General features: G+C 38.9%; 3 protein-coding genes across 8 annotated transcripts; 1 reads left to right on the top strand and 2 right to left on the bottom strand.

The window, feature by feature from the left end:
- Positions 1-166: 166 nt before the first annotated feature.
- On the bottom strand, positions 167-11,372 carry cracr2b (calcium release activated channel regulator 2B). Of its 3 annotated transcripts, XM_028585516.1 has the most exons (19): positions 11,065-11,372; positions 9,081-9,291; positions 8,898-9,036; positions 8,709-8,820; positions 8,176-8,323; positions 7,461-7,607; positions 7,247-7,337; positions 7,056-7,151; positions 6,785-6,972; positions 4,152-4,223; positions 3,994-4,048; positions 3,089-3,168; positions 2,862-2,982; positions 2,530-2,656; positions 1,897-1,978; positions 1,613-1,727; positions 1,270-1,377; positions 1,078-1,154; positions 167-343 (listed from the first exon to the last, which is right to left on the bottom strand). In XM_028585516.1, the coding sequence occupies exons 2-19, from the start codon at positions 9,152-9,154 to the stop codon at positions 256-258; spliced, it is 1,920 nt and encodes a 639-aa protein (XP_028441317.1). In that variant the 5' UTR covers positions 9,155-9,291; positions 11,065-11,372; the 3' UTR covers positions 167-255. The 3 variants fall into 3 exon arrangements, with proteins under 3 accessions (XP_028441317.1, XP_028441316.1, XP_028441315.1); XM_028585515.1 differs by having other exon boundaries at positions 8,898-9,156; positions 11,065-11,371; XM_028585514.1 differs by having other exon boundaries at positions 8,898-9,291; positions 11,069-11,371.
- A 51-nt stretch (positions 11,373-11,423) lies between these two features.
- On the top strand, positions 11,424-14,190 carry tmem138 (transmembrane protein 138). 4 transcript variants are annotated; one of them, XM_028585510.1, is made up of 6 exons: positions 11,426-11,595; positions 12,225-12,305; positions 12,490-12,632; positions 13,035-13,206; positions 13,384-13,459; positions 13,543-14,190. In XM_028585510.1, exons 3-6 carry the CDS (start codon positions 12,505-12,507, stop codon positions 13,653-13,655), a joined length of 489 nt encoding a protein of 162 aa, XP_028441311.1. In that variant the 5' UTR covers positions 11,426-11,595; positions 12,225-12,305; positions 12,490-12,504; the 3' UTR covers positions 13,656-14,190. The 4 variants fall into 4 exon arrangements, with proteins under 4 accessions (XP_028441312.1, XP_028441311.1, XP_028441310.1 ...); XM_028585511.1 differs by having other exon boundaries at positions 11,424-11,497; positions 12,105-12,632; XM_028585509.1 differs by having other exon boundaries at positions 12,105-12,632.
- A 278-nt stretch (positions 14,191-14,468) lies between these two features.
- tmem258 (transmembrane protein 258) lies at positions 14,469-17,751 on the bottom strand. The gene is made up of 4 exons (XM_028585512.1): positions 17,639-17,751; positions 17,195-17,304; positions 14,722-14,850; positions 14,469-14,625 (listed from the first exon to the last, which is right to left on the bottom strand). The coding sequence occupies exons 1-3, from the start codon at positions 17,639-17,641 to the stop codon at positions 14,724-14,726; spliced, it is 240 nt and encodes a 79-aa protein (XP_028441313.1). The 5' UTR covers positions 17,642-17,751; the 3' UTR covers positions 14,469-14,625; positions 14,722-14,723.
- Between the last annotated feature and the right edge of the window lie 4,072 nt (positions 17,752-21,823).

Below are 21,823 nucleotides of genomic sequence, written 5' to 3'. Positions count from 1 at the left end.
TATGAACTCTAAAACAATTGTGCAGCCTTTAAGATGTTGTTCAAAGGATTTCAAAAAGACTATGACAACAAAGGAGTCATCAAAACTATATTTTATTAGATGGGTTATAAACCAACATTACAGAATACTGTTCACCAGTAAACTTGTTTTGCAGAAAAATGTCGCTGTCTGTGTCTTGAAATGATTTAGGTGACCTCAGGACTTGGGCCTGGGAGTTTTTAGTTAAAAGTTTTTCAAAAGCCTTTCATCCTCTGTTTACGTACAGCAACCTCTTTTAGCTTTTACCTCAGTCAGTAAAAGTGCATCTTCTTCACATTGTTGATCATGCTTGGAGAGTAACATCCTAAAATGAAGAAAAATGATTGAATCATTGTGCAGCAGAAACCACAACATTTGAGAATAAAAATGAGTTTGTAGTTTACACTGCTGATCCTGCTGCCTGGCTTCATCTCAGATTTATGACAAAAATGATATGAGATGAACTACACTCAGATGGCAGTTTATGAGGTGCATCCCTTTTACATCCATGACAGTAGACTAAATAGTGCTGAAACAATTAGTTGATTAATTGATAACTGACATGAATTAATCGCCAATAAATATTTTCCAATTCCAGCTTCTCAATTGTAATGATTTGCTACTTTTCTATGTTTTTTATCATTGTAAACTGAATATCTTTCCGGTTTTCACCTGAGCCTCTGGGAAGTTGTATTTTATGCCAACAATTACATCTAACAATTAATTGTTAGAACTAAACAATTCATTGATTAATAAAAAATGGCAGATTATTCAATAATTACCAGCCTTATTAGACACACCTCTTGGTATAACGCAATACAATTCAAATGCACCACAAACGACAGCCCCAAAACTGACTATAAAGTTGAATCAACACCTCTCCAATATTAAGGTAGGATTTGTTTTGCATGGCTGCTGTATGAGACTGCATACCTAATAAACTGGTAACTAAGTGTATTTTGACAATACATGTTACAATGTATTTTGATATAGTGACAATTAAGTGTACAAACAAAATGCCAACACAGCAGATACAAAGATAGAAATAAGATGCCTTACCCAGCCAGACAAGTCATCAGCTCCTCCATGTTACATCCAGTTTTGGCACTGCACTCATAAAACAAAGCTTGGTGCTGCTGTAAAAACCAGGAAGTAAAAAACAACAACATTTTAATACATTTCTTTCAAAGACAATGATCCGTCCTTAGCAGTGTGAGTAAATCACTGCGGAAATATTTGAGTGTGCCTGACCTCTGCTAGTCTCTGCCCCTCGCCTGTTGTCACTTCTCTGCTGTGACTGTCTGCCAAGTCCAGCTTGTTCGCCAGCAGCATCAGTACCGCACCTTCACACATCTTCTCCTGACATTTAAAGACACTTTTATTAGTGTTGAAAACTGAATCAAAAACACATAAGGTAAGGAAATATTCTACATTATCCACACAGACGTCAAACAAAAACAACAAAAATCGAATTTGAGATTTATCATGGCATTAATGTCTACAGAGATTCCTGACGACAATCGCCTGCATGTGTATTCAAATTGGGGCAAACTGTTTTGCATGTTTTCAATCCATGACATCTCCACCTGCTCACCTTCACAGAGTCAATCCACCCTCTCACAGCGGCGAAAGAGGAGGATTGAGTTATGTCATACATGGCAAGGATACCGTCAGCTTTCCGGTAGTACTGCTCAGTGATGCTGCGAAACCTGAACAATGAAAGGAAGAAAAAAATAAATAAATAACACCCACAAAAAGCTAAACTGAGTTATTATTAGGTAGCAAAAAAAAAAAGATGCCACAGCTCAAATTGTATAATGTCAAATATCTAAGGCTACAGAAAAAGCACATGGCTGGTAAACGTGTTTTACATCTGACCTCTCCTGTCCTGCAGTGTCCCAAAGCTGCAGGGTGATGGTGGTGGAGCCCAGGGTTAAAGTCTTCATCTGGAAATCTATACCTAGAAGCAACAGAGACTCAGCGTGCATACTATTAACCTGTGCTGTATTAACGCCTCCCTCATGAGTGATGTAACCTATTTCATCTTTTTATTACTGCTTGTTACTGCTTTGCATGGTTGAACGGTGCAAGAAGATGGCTCGGGTCTGTGTTGCTTGGCTGTGTTTTGATGCTTGCATGGCTTCTTATGCTGAATGGGGATACTGTTGATGTAACTGTGCTAATGTCTTGCTGCTTCCTGTAGCTCTGCATGGCTTATTGAGAAAGCTCATGTGTTGCTCTAGCTGTCTGTATGGTGTCTTGTTGACTATTGTCTGTATAGTTTAACCTGTATTAAAGTCTTGCTGTTTGCTGTTGCTCTGGTCTAAAATCATCTGGCCAAAAGACTACAGTTGAAAATTAGCCGTCTGGCTAACACTGGCACAGTTACAGAACTGTTAATTAATGTGTGTTGTCCTTTATAAAATAAAGAATAAGAATACTTTACTTATATATACACTTTTAATCATTTAAGCATTGCTGTGAAAGAGTGATAATTAAAGAAAAGCTTACCCACTGTAGTGCTCATTTTACTGTAGAAATGTCCTGTGCAGTAGTGCTGGATGAAGGAGCTCTTACCCACCCCTGTGTTACCCAGGAATACCACCTTGAACACTCGCTGAGGACTGACAACTGTGCTCTAAAATTCAGGTAAAGGGACCACACTTAACATTGTGATATCAATGTCATTTCTGCTTTGCGTTTAAGAGGATGCACATTTAATCTGGTCTTCATCATTGCTGTGCAAGTACAAAAGCCTCAGCATATCATCTCATTAAAAGGTCTCCAGTTATTATATAACGGTTATATAATTAATGTATTTGTAGGTTTAATATGTTCCCTACCTGGGTTTGCACTTGTTCAACATTTTCACACCTGACTCTACATGACGGTTGGTGTCTCTTGGATGAATTTGTCACCTCTGTGTCTTTGTCCTGCTCCAACTCATTGGATGAGCTCAGCTGTCTTCAGAATCAATGAATACACACAATTAGTTGCTTCCCCGGGCAATCTGCCTCACATTACTGCACAGAGGATAAATGTGATGTCAGATGTGGTTAGTCATACAAACCTTTTCAATGGCTTGTCCTGCAGTAAGTAGTTACCTATGATTGACCCTTTCTTCTGCAAAGGCTTTGTGACATTTGGATTCTAAAAGTTTTTTGTGGAAAGTGAGGCAGAAGAGATTTTTATGTTTTTTACAGTATACATCAACATGCTATTGTAGGTTTCCAAGGAACATTTAGTAACAATGTGTTCTCTGTAGAAATAATAATTCTGCTTCACACACAGGCAGATTAAATATGTTTAAAAAGCAAGTATTCAGTCCAATTGTGATATTTATTCTGCTGCAAAGAAGTTTAACATCATCATTTATCAGTAAATACACTTGATTATAAATTAAATGGCAATACAAAAGTACAAGAAATGTCACTCATGTTCATTGTGTTATTGTCAAGATGAATATGTTGTATTCTTTGTGAATTATTTGTTCAGAAACTTGGATAATGAGAGATTGTTGGAAATTCAAATAAAAAAACAACAAGCTACAGTTAACAGCTTTGGCAAAATGTCATAAATTTAAGAACGTAGATGGGATAAAGGACCCCTGCTAGTGCAATATACAGCATTATTAATGAACATATACACTCTTTCCTTCAAACTGGCACAGATAGAATAAATTTTGTCTTTTCAACAAAATCCTTCACTTCACTGACCACATCAACAAGAGGGGGGAAAAAAATGGCTGACCTTGCAAAAATTCCAAATGGGGTCAATGAACACATGTTCAATCAATAACCAAACAATAACAGCTGCCCATATAAATATTATCGTCCAGAGGATGGAATAAAGCATTAAGCCATTTCAAGACTTAGTTTAGGTTGGATAAATCTGCTGAGTCCACGGGGTACAAAGGTCTTCACTGAGGTAATAAGTTAATGGCAGAGGAGGAAGGACAGAGCGTCTGTGACTAACCCTCTTCTGAGACTGTTGGGCATCTTTCTCATCTCGCAGCCTTTTGTTCATATCCCTGACACAAAGAGAGAAAATCACTTAGAAGCAGCATCACACTGGCGGATGTTTAGAGTGGTGAAATGTGATTGAAACAGCAGACAGCAGCTGTGTGGACCTACCTCAATAGCTCCAGTTGTTTCAAGAGACTATCCTTCTCTTTCTGCATGTTCCTTGACACCTTCATCACGTTTCTACAGTGAAGCAAACACATAGGTAAAGATTGTTATATATCTGTATTGTTAACAAACCCCAGGAAAAGCCCCAAACCAACAATTAATTGATCCTTTTAACCCTTGTGTTGTCATCAACCTTGAAAAATATTTTTTTTCAACATTTTTGACGGCTTTTTTTCTGCTTTTGCCAACGTTTTGTTCTGTTAAATTTGTCTTCTACACATTTTCAGCACTTATTTTTACATCCCATATTTTCTGATATAAAACAAAAATTGAAAACGGGTCAGTTTGACCCGAAGACAACATTAAGTACTGCCTATTGCTTGGCCTGTGGTATGCTGCTTGTAGAATTCATGAAAACCAAATTGTACCCCAGAATTACTTACAGAAGGACCCCGAACCACTTAATATGCAACTCCACTGTATACCCTACTACTAACTTATTGATTTATGTGACTGAGAACATTGCAGATTCAGAATGTAACCACAAAATATCACAATGAAAATGTGGAGTAATGTGGCCGGGTTGACTCAGTGGGTAGAGCAGGCGGACATATGATTAGAGGTTTATGCCTCGATGCAGTGGTCCAGGGTTTGAATCCGACCTGTGACGATTTCCTGCATGTCTTCCCCCTCTCTCTTCCCTTTCTCACCTAGCTGTCCTGTCGAATAATGGCGTAAAAGCCCAAAAAATAATCTTTAAAAAAAGAAAATGTGTCGTAAGCAGACATTAGCCTCATGGACTCATGGCAGTGTGCTACCCACGTGGCCCGTTATGACAGCTAATCAGCACATATCTGCGTTAATCAACCACCAGAACCCGACTGTGTGTGCGCACAGAGAGAGAGAGAGAGAGAGAGAGAGAGAGAGAGAGAGAGAGAGAGACGGTGTTGTCTCGTGTTGTATGATCGTTAACGAATAAAAACATTTCAGCAGAGGTGTTAATTTCCATACAGGTTTAGTGGCTTGACAGTTAACGGTGAAGTATGGATTTGATTCGCGGGGGAATTTTGGCGACGGTAATGTTATTAGTTAGCAGTAGACTTAATTAACCCGGGGTGAGTCTGATGAAAAGTGCTGTCTGCCCGGTTCAGCTCTGAGATTTTTTCTCGCATTGCACAGGGCTGTGAAGGAATAATCTGAAGCGCCTTTTTTTCGCCAACCTTATTCCACAAAACAGTCGCGATGAGGTGTATTTCACATTTTAGCTCCTAAAGCTCCACTGCTTTCTTCGACCCTCTCGGTTTCTGGTCCTGCGCTCTGCTCAGTCAGTGTGAAGTGCGAGAGGGGAAGTGGCCAGCGGCTAGGGCAAAAGCCAATGTGTGCTTCTTTTACAGATATATATATTTAATGATATCTTTTGCATTTCTACTCTACAAACATCGTCACACTTGGCACTGCACTTACACGTGCCCGTGGCAAGACACCTGTCAAGTTTGAAATCCATCGGACTAATGGTTCGAGAGATATGCACATAACACAGAGACAGGCGGGCAGACAGACAGACAGACGTTCCTGCAATTTATAGATAAATAGATAGATAGACAGAAGATAGACAGAAAAGGGGAAGAGAGAGGGAATGACATGCAGCAAAGGGCCAAGGTAAATGAGCAAATACTTTTCGAGTTATTTAAAATAAGTTCAAAAATAAATGTAAATGGGGCGCTTGCTCAACCAGGTGAGCTAATCCACGACAAAAAAAAAGTTCCCAACTAAATTTTATTTCTGTTTAAGTGTTTTTTGCAAAAATGATAGTACTCAGCTCTTTTAGTTTATCCTACCTTTTTAATAACTATATATTTGTGAGCAGTCTTGAAATATTTATGTCCTCAGTAGGGATAAATGCGCCTTGCCACAGACAGGGTAGTGAAGTCGGAAGATATTGGGAGACTAACACATTGTTGGTTTGGTCTTTTCGTGGGATTTGTTGAAAAATACATAATCATGCCAGCCTTCTCCTTAAATAAACTTCTGGTATTCTTGCAAATATTATCAGATCAGCTGCCAGGGACTGAGAAAACAAGTCCTTTCTTATTGTTGTTTGTTTCATTTCGTTTTAACCTTGACTGACATGGAAAAGTTCTGCATCTTTTTAATTTAAACTCACATTGGCTATGGATACAAAATAAAAAAAATAAAAAACTTTTAACAGCCTGCGGATAGCTTTTTTTTGTGCCATTTTTAGGCCTTTATTGTTGACAGGACAGCTTAGACTTGAAAGGGGAGAGAGAGGGGGAAACACATGCAGCAAAGGGCTGCAGGTCGGAACCGAACCTGATGGCACCCTACCAGGTGAGCTACCCAGGCGCCCCTGCAGATAGTTTGACTGGCATTGGAAAGAGATCAGATGACTCCCATGTGTTTATTATGTTTTGGTTTTTCTTTATAGCAAAGCAGTCAAGCGTTTTCTTTCTGTTTCGTGACGTGCTATTGAAATAAAAATGATCAGCATTATTATTATTTATAATAACAAAAATATTTTCAGCCATACCACAAGGAGAGACAGTGTATTGATGACATGCATTTCTGATCTTATAATCGGGACCTTCATGCAGCTTCTCGTGCTGTAAGCCACTCACCTCTGTCTGGCCACTTGTTCTTGGGCAGTGCTGAGCTGCAGCAGGCTGAGCTGACCCAGAGCGGCCTGCAGCTGCTCTCTGCTGCTCTCCACCTGCTCCTGTAACTGGGTGTTGAGGCTCCGCAGCTGCTGGTTCTGCTCCTTAATGTTTGCCTGTTCACAGCTCAGCTGCCGGATTCTGATCTCCAGCTTAGGACAAAGACAGGTCCTGTTGATTCACTCATTAGACTAAAACTCTTTGGAAATAACATTAGTACTATTTGGACGCCTACCTTTTTCTGTTGGGTCAGTGTATTCTCCAACTCTTGCTCCTGCATCTTCAGCTCCTCCTCAAGTTGTTGCGCTCTCTGCTTCTGTCCAATACTGTCCTTGATTTTACAATAAATTCATTCAATGCTATTATGAGGATCACTTTTGTTAATTAAATGGCACAAAGGCTGGACTAAACAGCACACGTCTGTACCTGAGACAGGTGTTTCTCTCTCTCCTCTCTGATTTGGTTTTCCATTTCTTCATATATGGACCGAACAACCTGATCATGTTCACTCTCCCGTCTACAACAGAAAGAAATTGCAGTTGAATGATTTTAGAAAACTCAACACAATCTTAATACTCACACTTAAATAGGGCACAATGAGTTGTTTCATGTGCAGAGGACAGTGGAAGGAGGCTGGGACCTGCGTAGAGCTTGTTCCAGACTATCTCTCTCTCTGATGGAGTCCTGTAAACGGGACACTGCGTGGATCAGGACGCCGTCCAGGATGCTCAGCAGCTCTGGTCTGTCTCTCTGGAGTTCACACCACAGGGAAGAGAGCTCCTGCTGACTGACACACAATACACAACTGTTAAAGCACCTGATGATATCTAACCTTAACAACACAACATCACTCACTTACATCACAAAAGATGCTGGGTTTTAATGACAGACTGTATATGTACAGTATCTGTGCATCAAGCATCTCGATCCTTTGATTCCTGTAAAAGTTATCCAGCTCAAAGATTAGCATTGTTTTGCTCAAGAAACTCATTTTTAAAATGTTTTTGTTTAACAGAGAAGAATAAAGATAAATATATATATATATATATATATATATATATAAATAAATAATACAATAAGATATTGTATATACAAAGTTTTCATTCAACTTTATGGTAACTTTGGAGGCTGCAGTTTGAATTATATCGCATTCTTCTGACAGGTGTTTCTACTTTTTTGTCCACCCCATATATGACAATGAAGGTATGCTAAATAACAGAAACATCTCTGTATTAGACTGCATTCATTTTAGCTAGGTGTACCTAATAAACTCAGTGTAGATGGTACTATATTGTTGCTACTGTAGAAGTCCTTCTTGGGATTCACTGGCAATGAATCTATGACAGTGATCTTACTCTTTGAAGAGTTGGTCAGCTCCCAGCTCCATCAGTATGTTTACAAATCTAAGTACGGGTGGTTCCTGGGACCAGTCCACATGGTCCGGATCCTCTTCTGCTTCGTCTTGACTCATCTCAATCGTGTCCTCCAGCCCCACAAACTCACCTGCACCCCAGGCAGAAAGAGGCACAGAGGATTTGGTTTACCCCTCATGTTATCCTCGGGTCAAATTTGACCCGCTTAAAAAAAAAAAAGAAAATGATAACAGAAAATATGGGACGTCAAAAATAAGCACCGGAACTGTAAAAAATTACAAAATATTAGAAAAAAGCAACAAAAAAAAAAGATTTAAAAAAAAAAACGTGATGATAAAAAATTATCAAAAAGTAAAAAAAAAATTAAAAAAAAAATAAAAACGTTTTTTTCATGGTTGACGGGAAGACAACACAAGGGTTAAAGTGAGTGACAGACATTTATGAATGAACTGCAGCTTTCCCCATAGACAACATAGTGAATAGTGGTATCAGATCACTCAAAACACTAAACTTACCAAGTCCTGTGTTGAACTCAGCAGGAGTAAGGAATCCATTGCTCTCCCGGTCCAGACTCTCAAACACCGTCTCCAGCTGTTCAGGAGACAGCGGCAACTCCACTTCTAGCCTCTGAACAGATGAAGATAGAAAGTTCAAGACTCCACAATCTGCCTAAATTTTGTAATTCTACCACATAGGCTGCTCACCTGCATATCCCGCTTTGTGATGAACCCTTTCCCCTCTTTGTCACACAGCACAAACAGCTCCTTGGCCTTGCCCATGGTCTCTGCCAGTGGGCTTCCTGGCACTGCCTCTCTGGCTCTGGGTGAAGCCAGTGGACTACGTGTGCCCCATCCTGGCCTTGGGCTCCCAGCTGGTAGGCCCGCAATCTGGGGCTCACTGGTACTGCCTCACCACTGCCTTGACCCACCAGCACTTCGCCATCATTCAGCCACTTAGACATTACTGCAGAGAGGCCAGCAAGTATGGGTGGGGAGTTGCTGTGTGTTTCATTATATCTTATATACTTGTTGACCTCTCAGTATGTCATTTGGTATTAAATGCTTCACTTTACTTGTCTGGCAGTCATGAGAAGTAGAGCTGAAACGTGAAACATGACAAATAATCTGCAATTATTTTGATAATCAATTCAGTGTTTTTAAACCATAAAAACATGCCAACCATTCTCTGGTTCCGGCATCTCAAATGAATGGATGCCCTGCTTTTCTATTTCATATAGCCTACTGTATCATTGTAAACTCAATATCTTTGAATTTTTGACTTTTGGTCAAACAAAAAGAAGATATTTAAAGACGTCTCTGTGGACTCTACAGTAGGAGGTTGTGACGGGCATGTTTATCCCTATTTTTGACATGTCATAGACTAAACTATTGGAAAGAATGATAGGCAGGTTACTCAATAATTAAAGATCATTATTAGTTACAGCCCTAATGAGATGTCTCAGTTTTTATCAGTGTACTACCAGTCGGAATCATAATCAGAGACATTTGCCTTTATTTTCTTGATGAACCAGAATGAATTAAAAGACACTTTGGATCTTCTCTCTTAGTGCTGCAAGATATTATGATAAGCTGGCCCTACAGGTCCTCCCTTGTCAAACATGAGGTGCAGAACAAACTAAGCTGTGACTGTACACATTATCTACAGCTGCTGTGATCAGGTGTTATTAAGATGAGGGAAACTTAAATAGATTTGACGCTGCCACTGCTAGTAGCGCCCATGACTTTGCACCAGGATGTTTCCAGGGTAAAAAACAGGATGGTGTCATGTGAGAAGAGTTTCTGTGGGGCAGGGCGGATAGCCAGGGGAGAGGAGATGCAAATAAAACATTTGCAGTTGTTTGCATTTTCAGAAATACCACAATTGCAAACACATTTTACTACTGGGAAAATATGCCTCAATATCATGAACATTCATAAAGCAGTGATTTATGACGGATACAACAAACATCACACATAAATCAGTCTTCAGGTTAGATAACATTTCTATTAGACAGGAAGGAATGAATTAAGGAAGTAATTAAACCAAATAGTTTAATTTAAATAGAATTAGAAACAAAAATATTTCTGGATGTCGAATTCTGTGTCAGTGTTAAATTAAATATGACCTCTCCTTCCTATCTCTCCTGTCGTGCAATCTATGATCATGAAACCAATACCTAAAAAACATGCACTGATAATAGCTAGAAAGCTTCTTTCTGATTATCTATAAAGATCAAAACGTCCTTATAATAGAAGATAGATAGATAGATAGATAGATACTGGGATAGCAGATAAGAAACTATGTAAACATTATGTTAAGCAATTGTGAATGCCAGTTAGCCAACAGCCACGCCAAAGGTCAAATAAACTCTTACACACCTAGCTAACGCAACACACACTACTTAGCAAGGTCTGTGTGTGAAGCAAGGATCAGGGAAAGTCAATTTACAAAGTGTACAACATGATATAGACTACAAAACTGTCACTCAAACTTAAAAAAGTCCTACACTTTATGTATCAACATAAGACCGTCTAACCATGAGAACATATGCTGCTTGAAAAAACTGTGACAGCTCTGATGATAAAACAGTAACTTAAGTTAAATGACAGTATGTGAAATGCAGCTTAGCTAGATTGAAACTCAGCTCGGAAACCGACAGTGAATAAAATGGCTTAACGTTACATTCGACCACTGTTGGAGCCTTGTTTAACATTTATTATTAAAGAAGAAAAGAACCCCACACAGCAGTTAGTCCGTTGTTAATGCGCCATAGTGGGGAGCATGAACATAAACGCTTAATATCTGTAAACAACCTACATTACTGTATTGTTATATCAATTCTGCGAAGTTGTAGAAACTTTGACTACTCACCTACAGTGTGAGTGTACACACCTGACGCAGGTGTCCACAACCACAGGAGTCAGCTCACAGAGTAACGTACTTCAGTCACGTAGCTACTGACGTTAGCCGCTGGGTGGCAGTGAGCACCGAGCACCAAGTATGGTGGAAGTTTACCGTAATGTTTGATGTAGCTAGCCCGCGAAAGAAGCCACACACTTTCCTTCCTAAATGTCCATTAATTGTTTTCACTTCCCGACAGCAGCTAATTTCAGTAACATTTAGGAAATAACAGGGCCACTACAATCAATACAACGAAGAAATATACCGTAATCTCTATAGTTTTGAGGAATATTCCTAGAACCTATAAATCTGTTATTACGGTAAGAAGGAGCGTTACCATGGAATTTACGGAAATACATGCTGAAAAGCAGCAGTGGAGGCTACAAACTACAAACGGCTCCAAGTGGGTAGCATTGTTTGCCGATAAAAGTAGAATATGAGCAATTTAGGAGTTCTTCTTGGCTCCGGGTGACGTATTTTTATTCGTTACACGTTTTTTTGGTAAGTGGGTGTTATATGGTATTTGTAAAGCCGATTTATAACGTTACAACACTGTTATGTGATGGTTGTAGCAATCGTGACTGGAGGGAGTTCCTCGAAGTGAAAATCCGAGCTGTGCCACTGCCAACAGAGTGATTTGTTGTGGAAATGAGATTGTGAAACAGTTAGTTGTAGGCTTACTCTATTATCTGTCCCCAGGATTAGCTATCTAAAGCCAGGACCAAATGACCTAAAGTAGATTAGATGCGTAAAAAGGAGTGTGTTACCAGAACAAGAGACAGTGGGGTCTGGATTAATCTGTAATCCCAGTTTTGACCTTTCCATTAGGTTTACTGCTAAATCTGCGATAGACGACAAGATACACAACCATCCTCCGCATTGGAGATGGATGCAGGGCAAATTAGTTGTGAATATGCTTCGGAGGAGAAAAAAAAACATCACAATGCTTTTTCTTCCAACCGTACGACAACGTCTCTGTTGTTTCACAGCTTTTCTGTTCTTCCTAGCAGGAAATGCAGCAGACGAGCAGACTTTCCACATCAAAGATGTCCACATGCAGAATATGAAAATATCTTAATCTGATATTTTGAACTGCCTGCAATCTTCACCAAGATACTTTTCTCCTAAAGGACAACATGAACAGAAGGACACACTGCAGTGAAGAAAACCTAAAGCAACAGAAGATTTAAAGGAAATGGACAATTTATGAAGTCAGTACTGTCTGCCTGCTTCTAGACCTGTGCAATGTTTTTGTACTCCAGTATGTACAGTAGGGGGTGAATCTAGACCAAATAGACTTGTGTCACCACCATCAAGTACTTGCATATTGCAAGCATAAAGAAAAACAGCCAGAAGCAAGGAGGCAAATAGACTGTGAAGCTTTGTGGTTTGCAGAATCCATCCCTGAAGATGCTCCAGACTAGTAACTACTCCCTGGTGCTGCTGATCCAGCTGACGCTGTTGGCCTATGACCTCTTCGTCAACTCCTTCAGTGAACTCCTGAGGGGAGCGCCTGTCATTCAACTAGTGCTTTTCATGTGAGTCACTGAACTGCATGCTGATATGATTATTGATGTAACATCAGTCAATTATTTAAAAAAAAACCATTGTGGTTTGATGTCTTTGATATATTTTAGACCAACCATTTATATCCCATTACTGTATCATTACAAAATGCCCTGGTCAGTGAATGAAGCCTTGTCATAACCAGAGCTAATGTTTGTGAGATGTCATCAGCAACCATACAGGGTCTATATTCATTCATTTTTACTATATGACCTTTGTTTAGAAAACTAATAATGTACAAGTCTTGCAAAATATCCTTTTCTCTGATATGGTCAGTACTGCTGCATGAATAAGTAATTTCAAGGCACACAGTGCTCACTCCATCAGAAACCAATATTCCAAAAAATATCAACCAGTGAAATCTATGTCTACAGCATCCAGGACATTGCCATCTTGTTCAACGTGATCATCATTCTGCTGATGATGTTCAACACCTACGTGTTCCAGGTTGGCCTGCTGTCCCTGCTGCTGGAGAGGTTCAGGGCTCTGCTGATATTGTCTGGTCTTTACCTGACGCTCAGCATCTGCTTCCACTGCTGGGTGTTGGTAAGCTTCGTCACACCAACACAGACATCTGCACGTCAACTGAGCAAACGCTAAATCAAAACTTAAATTTTATCATCTAAGTGAAATATTTATGTAACCAATGTCATCCTATATCAGAGTTAAGTGTGGAGAATTGTGATCCATACAAACTACTCCTGATAATTATCTTTTTTCTAGAACCTTAGATGGCTTAAATCCAACCATTTAGTTTGGACTGATGGTCTTCAAGCTCTTTTTGTTTTCCAGAGAACAGGTAATTGATTAATCAATTCAGAGATAAATTGTACCCATCACTTTCTGTAGTCATTGAGTAACTGTCCTTTTTTCTGTTAACAGCGGCAGTGTTGTATTACTACTTATACAAACGAACAGCAGAGTATATGGGAGACCCAAGGCTGTATGAGGACTCTCTGTGGTTGCGGGGAGCCTTTGCCAGAGCTCGTCAATGAAGAAGAGACAGTTTTAAGAAAGACCTTAAAAGGCTCTGCAAAGAAATCCCCTTCTGACTTAACACCGGGCATCATCATCAACAACTCAGAATTTTGGACTATTTTTCCATTTAAAAAAAGAAGCTCTGGATTAAGCAAAGTCTCAAACCAGTTTGTGTTTACTGGCTCTTTGTAGCCAAGCAGGCAGACGGTTGTATTGGATTACAGTGGCAGGTAAACCAACCATAGCAGTATTGTATTAATTAGGAAGATTGTGTCTGTTAATCTACGTGGCCTTTGTAAATCAATTTGAGTTGCAGACAGAATGCAACACATTGGAAAAGTTCTGTTATTCCCCTGCAAAGGAGGAAACCTGTTGGTTTGTGTTGTCTTATGTAATGTTAGTGCTGTTTACATGGTTAGTGTCATTTTAATAAGCCAATGTTCATGTGAATCCTGTTTTCTTTGAGTGGGGGATCTTTTTGAATCGTGTTCTTGCTGTTTTTATTAAACAATCCTTCTCTAATCCCGGTGTCATCCTTCATCACAAGGGTAGTCAGTATTATCCTGTAGACAAGGTGAAACAGACTGATATATTCAACACAAAGATTAATCAGGGATTGGGGTTTTAGGCGCCACTAGTGAAACACACCATAGTCTTCAGTGTGTCAAAATAACCTTCTAATCTCAAGAATCCAACAGGTTCAATGAACTTTAGGTCTCATCTAAATAAAAAACAGTTAATCAACCATTTATACAATTGTTCAAATCTATTAGATCTGTGGATTATTGTAATTGTTGCAGATATCAGGATAAACAAAGAAAGACACCAAAAGTTTTACAAATCCCCTTTACTTGTGACAAGAAAACCAGAGTCCATATGATCCCAAAATGTCGTCAGTGCAGTCCAATTAAATCCAGTCCCATGTTGTGTGTGATGTCCTCCGTTCCACTGGAATGTGTGATATTCTTTTAAGTCAGTCACCCCAAACTGCAGGAAAACAAGGAGAGGGAACAAAGTTAACCACTAAAAAACTGTTTCAGTGATTAAAAGTAAAACTAGATCTTAATAATATTTTAAATGTACCTTCATACATAGATGCCAACCCAGAGTAGTAAGAACAGCACACCGAAGCCCATGAAAAGTGAAGCCACGAGGGAGATCAGCAGCTCTTTGTAGACGTCCCTGGTGTATTTTGTTGATGTCACCTCGTAGCTGACGAGAAGTTAAGGGCTAGCCCACTGAAAATACAATCAACAGCTAAATTTGCTCTTGGACATGTCCAATGCCTCCTGCTGTGTAGCCTATTATAATATAAATAATACAATAGCATTAGTGTATCACAGTATTAGTGTACAGTCATTCTGTATTCTTTAATGACACTTACATAAATTGAATGAGATAAAAAAATGAATGAACAATTGTCAAAAACTGAGTATAATTTAAACATGGTCCACTTCACCAGTTTTATTATCATAAATAATGTTAAACAAACTTTTTACAGCATCTGAAAATATTACAGACTTAGATTTCATCTGTCTTATTTCCAATTGTGGATTTCAAATTTTCTTTTGGTTTGGTGGTATGAGACTAGATATCGTCATAGATTTTAGATATCGTGATATGACATAAGTGTCTTTTCCTGGTTCTAAAGGCTGCAATACAGTTAAGTGATGTAATTTTCTGAATTTACCAGACTGTTGTAACTGTTATTAACTGTAAACTACTATTTGCCTTTACCCACATAGTCATTATATCCACATTACTGGTGATTATTTATCAAAAATCTCATTGTGTAAATATTTTGTGAAAGCACAAATAGTCAACCCTACAATATTGTTGTGGTATTTGGTCAAAAATATCAAGGTATTGGATTTACTCCATATTGCCCAGCCCTAGCTACCATTTGAACTGAAGCTACAGCTGAGAGTGAAAACACCCAAAATATCTGCAATACTCTCCTATTGTACACGGAAACTGCGTGGAAACCCCAAGATCCATAGGTCAAAGATGAAGCTGGAAGTAAGTCTGTAAAGTGCCATGTTTGGATATTAAAACGGACAACTTTATCATTCACCTTCATTTTCTCTTCCAACTAAGTATGGCTGGGAGTTTGTTTTTGTGCATTATGTGTGAGCAACTGACTGTTTGAGTTTCTTGTCTCATCTTATTTATTTATCTCAGCAATTAACTATGTAAGTGTTTGTATTATTGTTATCAATTAAAATCACTGGCTGAGCTATGGATCCTAAGTTGTAAATAACCGGATTTATCATTTAAAAGTCCCATGACATGGTGCTCTTTGGATGCTTTTATATAGACCTTAGTGGTCCCCTAATACTGTATCTGAAATCACTTTCCCGAAATTCAGCCTTGGTGCAAAATTACAGCCACTAGAGCCAGTCCCACAATGAGCTTTCCTTATGGTGGGTTATGTTTGTCTTGTAATCGCAACTAATAGCTCGAGTGTGAAATCACATCCATGTCGAAAAATGGATAACCGCGGATTGTTGCATTCTTTTTGTCACACAATACTACGAGTCGGAGAAAAGATGGATTTTTGTAACATTTTTAGTAACATTTAGGATTCTATTCACCCAGTTATTGACATATTACACAAATATATTTCACAGTTTGATACATGAAAATTACGTTTTGATTAACGTTAGGCTACTGCTCTGCTTTCTGCTCAAGACTCGGCTTAAAGCCATTGTTGTCATATAGCAACAGAGCGTCTCTACCCAATTTCAGCTGCACAAGCTACAAAATAACTAATGAGGCGGTATTTAACTCATAATACGACTGTAGCGACATGCCCATAGGTAGCAGTATACAGTGCTATGTGTACTTCTTCTTCATTTGGTTACAACAACGACAAAAGTGCTTAAAATTAAAACCACGTTTACTACGTGTGATGCACGACAAAAAGAACGCACCATTAGTATGTGCCATTTCTGTGTCTGTAGCTAGTGAGGAGGGGAGAGGGGGGGCAAGGTGGAGGGTGGGGGTGTGGCCTTGACCAACTGCCACTTTGCTCGTTTGAAAGCCATGATGTCTCTCTCTCTCATGGGTTGGCCAAATTCTCTGGGCGGGCAAAGCAGAGAAAGGGGAGGTAACCTTGCTCCTTATGACCTCATAAGGAGCAAGATTCCAGATCGGCCCACCTGAGCTTTCATTTTCTCAAAGGCAGAGCAAGATACCCAGGACCCGCTGCCCTTTGCTGTGTGTTATCCCCCATCTCTCTCCCCCGTTCTGGTCTATCCACTGTCAATAAAGGGAAAAGCACCAAAAAAATAATATAAAAAAAATAGGGTGCCTGGAGGGTTGAAAGAACAAATATCTAAAAACCTATGGTATGGTTTTACTTATTGTGCTCCATGAGAAATGGCAAACCTGTGCTACTAACTTAGCTTGAAGTAAGATGGGATACAGCATGTAAAAGCACTAATATGATCCTTAACGTAATATTGTACGGTTTCACTGCAGGTTGCTATTATGACCCCTTCTGTCATGTTACCCACATACATAGTGTTATGTGGAACAAGCAGGGAAAGGATACACGAAGAACCAGGCAGTGAAGAACATGCCGATGGCCAGCAGGACGACAGTAAGGTGGGGGAACACAGCCGGGTTCACCGGGCTGGTGTATCTGGTCATAGCCTCGAGTTCCTGCAGCCACAGCAAAGAGTTTAGATACAGTCAGGTTAGACAAGCTACATCACCTCCATAACCGCCAAACTGTAATTTAACTTACTACCACAATGTACCGCGTCTATAGCGTTTAATTAGTGTTGAAATAAGTATTCATTTTGTTTAAATAGAGCGGCTAAATCAGTGGATTTTACATGAGAAGCTAACGTTGCTCTGCTAGTCTGCATATACGTTACTGCACAAAGCATAATTTCACACCGAAAACGCATTATTTTGCTGATTAAATAAACTTCAAATCATTGTATATCACGGTTAGTACTTATATAAACAAGATAAAGATGAGTAATTCTACCATTTTTGCACCGAACCGGAGCTGCTGTTTAGTTTCTATGATCCAAGATGAGAAGGCCACGTACTACTACTGACTATCATTTCCGGGTTTCTTTCGTGACGTACACATGACGTTTGCGTTGACGTTTTGTCTCCCTGGCTCATATGGCGCATGGATGTTAACGTGTATGGAAAGCCAAAAGGGTCACAATTCGCACGGCGTTTTGAACGGCTTTTGTGACGCCACCTGGCGGTTAATAAACGCCACCACCTGTGTGACGTCACCAGGCGTTTAATAAACGCCTGGTGACGTCACAGCCAATAGATTTGAACTCTAATCACCCAATCAGTAAAGAAGGAGGTCAGGCAACACTAATCAAGCACGGATCTCCTTTGCAGCTTGTTTAAGTAGCCCAAGAAAATGCACAACTTTGTAGTATGTCACTTTTGTATTGCCAGACATCAGTAGGCACTGGGTGCTCATACATTATTTAATTAATCAATCCAAATCATCCTCCCAAAAATGTAATAAAAAGTGGTAAGGAGCTATTTTCATTATTACCTGCTTAAATTTAATAAGCGCTGTCACACTAAAAACTGACTAAACGCTGTCACATTAACAACCTAATGGCATCACGTCTGCCTTTTATTGTACATTTTATCTGGGTCTATTGTTAAAAGGGTTTCAGATATGGTGATATTTAACCAAGAGAGGGGTTAACATGAAGACTAAGCAGATTTTCATAAAATACTGTACTCTTAATTCAACTACTAGGAACCAAAGAGTAGCTTACCAGAAAATCTGACAACTCTGAAAATCTTGACAAAAAGGATTAATAGTTTCTGTAAAGGGCATGCAACAATCAAACCTAAATATTATTATAAATCTTATTTAATTACTAGAAAAAAGCTAGTTTGGGACAATTTAAGACAGCCACAGCTGTCTTGCATACAGTCAGTTAAATAAGAATTAGTTATATCTCAATAAAAACTAAATTAAAATTATAATGGCAACATAGGGCACTATCACCATTTATTTTAATTCTAGTAAGAGCAATTGACCTGAAGATGGCTAGATATGCAAATTATTTCCTCTACTTTCATATCTTTATGCAAAAAACACCCACCAGCGCTCTATATAAAGCAACTAAATTAAACATACGTGTCATACTTCATTTTACCTTTTAGGAGACTTACCTTGACACAGGAACAGCGGGTGTCAGATCCCTCAACACATTCAAATACTATGGTTTATGATCTTGAGTCAATTGGACTTTAAGTTGTAATGATAAATCATTATAAGCATTTTAATTTATTTTTATTCCATGCATTACTAAAAATGTAAAGCTGAAAAAATGTACTGACAAACACAAAAGCATGACAGATATAAAACATGACATTTATTAAATAACATCAACAATTCAAAATTCATATTTATAAGGACCACGTGACATCACATTGCTTTGCTGTCACCATTTTTGTGTCTGGTCAAAGCTAGGGGACCTACGTCATATGAACCACAACAGCTACAGGAGACGGATACGTGATACACACAAGAGAATACGAGGAACAAATAGGTTTTGTCCATAATGTTAACCAGCCGTCAGCCCTTAACGAACAACTTGCTAGTTAACCTTACTTGTGTGATCAATCTATACTTAACCACCACAAAAATAACACTGTTGATAATTGATGACTTGCATATCCTGTTATCACATACTCTACATTTGTTTTTCTTCAACTGCCATATCTTGGTGTCATTTACCTCTCCTGCAACAGCGTATTGATGGGCATCTGTACTCATGAGATACTCCAGTGTATGAGGATGTATTACGTACAAGTTAATGTTAAATGTGCCAGGAAAAGTAAGTAAGCAATTTCTATATACATTTTAGAGTATCGTTCAATATGTTTGATGTTGAGATGGAAAAAAATGTGCAAGGTCCAGTGGAGGTGAGTTAAGCAGGAATGGTTAAGGAGGTTCTTTTATTGACTGCCATGCAAGTCATGCTGCGATGGAGAGCTGACAGTCAAGTGACACCTTTCAAAACAATGGATGACCCCGCAGCCTCCCCGGGAAAAGTTGAACTGGATCAGCACTGTTTCGGAGAATGTGATCTTCCTTACCGGAAGATGTAGATGGAGCGGATGAGGGGAGTCACTAGGGTACAGAGAGAAGATGACATTGGTGGAAGTGACAGACATTCAAAGTTCACTTCCGTACAAGCAACACAAAATATTGGTTATTCCATCCACTCAAACTTAGGAAAAAAGCAGGCTACAGCAAAATTAAGACTTTACAGTAACAATAAAGACAAGTATTGAGTGATTGTATTTTAAATGAGCACAAGTAAAGCAGAACTGACGTAACAGCTGTTATATATGTTAACGTTTGTTTTGAAGTTTTATTTTGAGGGTCTTTTAAAAGTTTGCATGCTGTCTCAGCTAGCGGTTAGCCAAATTAGCTGTTAGCTAAACTAACGTTAGCTTAACTGTGGAGGCTGACGGATGGCAGACCGCTACAATCAGCTAGCGGTTAGCCAAATGAACTGTTAGCTAAAGTAACGTTAGCTTCCCAGTGGAAGCTAACGGCAGACTGCTATAATCACCTAGCGGTCCGCCCGAATTAGCTATTAGCTAAACTAACATGAATGAGCTATTAGCTAAACTAACATTAGCTTCCCGGTGGAGGCTAGTGTGGGAACAGATCGGGTAAATCATCGTACCACAGCGCATGCGCGAACATCTTGCGCATGCGCAGAACGGATTGTGCAGTTGGAACGGATCGGGTACTGACAGCGGGCTGGATTTTGATACCCGAGTTTCCCAGTTGGTGACGCGTTGTTGACAACTGACGTTTGATGTCGGCGACTTTGGGTCACTGAACATATTTTAATGACAATAAACTGTTTATTGTGGACAAATGCCTCTTCCAAGAAACATACACAGACATAATATGTTTCAAATTATTCATAAATAGGCCCACGTATAAAAAAACCAACACATTATCCGTGTCCTTTCCCGTTGGTTGTCCTGGGGCCTGTTTCACAAAACCAAGATAAGGGATTAAGCCGGGATTTCCTGGTTATCCTGGATGAATTTAGCCTTGACTCGGTTTCACGAAAGCAGAGGCACATAAATCACCATGGAGATTTATTCTGTGCAGCTAGCCTGGTCTTGACCAGGCTAACAGCCAGGATTTATTTAATCCTGGAACCTTTTCTGTTCACTCAGCAGTGGTTTTACCCTTTTGTTATCAGCCTGGATTAAAATACAACAGGTGCATATTGCTGTTCATTTAAGTACTTATTATTTAAAGTTGTGACCATTATTTTTTTTTATAATTATAAATTTGTCATTGTTACTGTTATATTGCTGTATGAAGACTGCTGTTCATATTGTTGTAAGAAGTTTGATGAATATATTATGGCAGTTGAAAAGGCTGATAAAATTTCAAATGAGTTTTAAATGAAGTCTGTTACTAAGGGCAATACATACAATGCTGTACATTTCTATAGTTCCCCAATGCACCTTAAATTATTTTAGTGTATCATTTCTTTTTTTATTCTTTAACAATAAGGATCATGTTTGTTCTGCTTCCATGTGCATTGTATTTGGCATTCTTAGCACACAATTTGTGTTGTCCAGTAAACTGGGACTATAATTTGGGAGGATTGTACAATCTGTACAATCCTCCCAAATTATAGATTTAGTTCACTGGATCAGTAACTATCTAGTGATGTAGGCTACTGTACGTTTATGTAACAACAGGGAGAGGACACCTTAATGGTTTTTGACCTTATATTTTGCCTGGGGGGAAATAACTGATGAATATACTCTGTTCCATTCATGTTTATAGTGTGCATGGAATTTACCACTTTATCATCTTTATAGTTTCTAGATTTTACAGTTCAATTTCTTCAGTGTCTTTATTTTCTATGTCCATATATACCAGGGAGCAAGGCATATAATATGTAGAGAAGGAAACTCGTCCTCTATAAAAAATAAAAAACGCGAGAAAAAGCGTGACAGATAATAGCGGACAGACTAAATGATAGTCTAAAAATATACATTTATGAACTACTGCTCTTAAATGAAACCATTCAATGTGTCACTTGTCATTTGCAAAAACGAACACCTGTACACTTTGCATTAAAAGCGAGTAGTGGAAGTTAATATGACTTAGGAAATTAATATTTTAGCTAGT

The sequence above is a fragment of the Perca flavescens genome, chromosome 8, assembly GCF_004354835.1.
Source record: "Perca flavescens isolate YP-PL-M2 chromosome 8, PFLA_1.0, whole genome shotgun sequence".
NCBI lineage: Eukaryota > Metazoa > Chordata > Actinopteri > Perciformes > Percidae > Perca > Perca flavescens.
The sequence above is the reverse complement of the archived record's forward strand: the minus strand, read 5'-3'. Positions and strand labels throughout refer to the sequence as shown.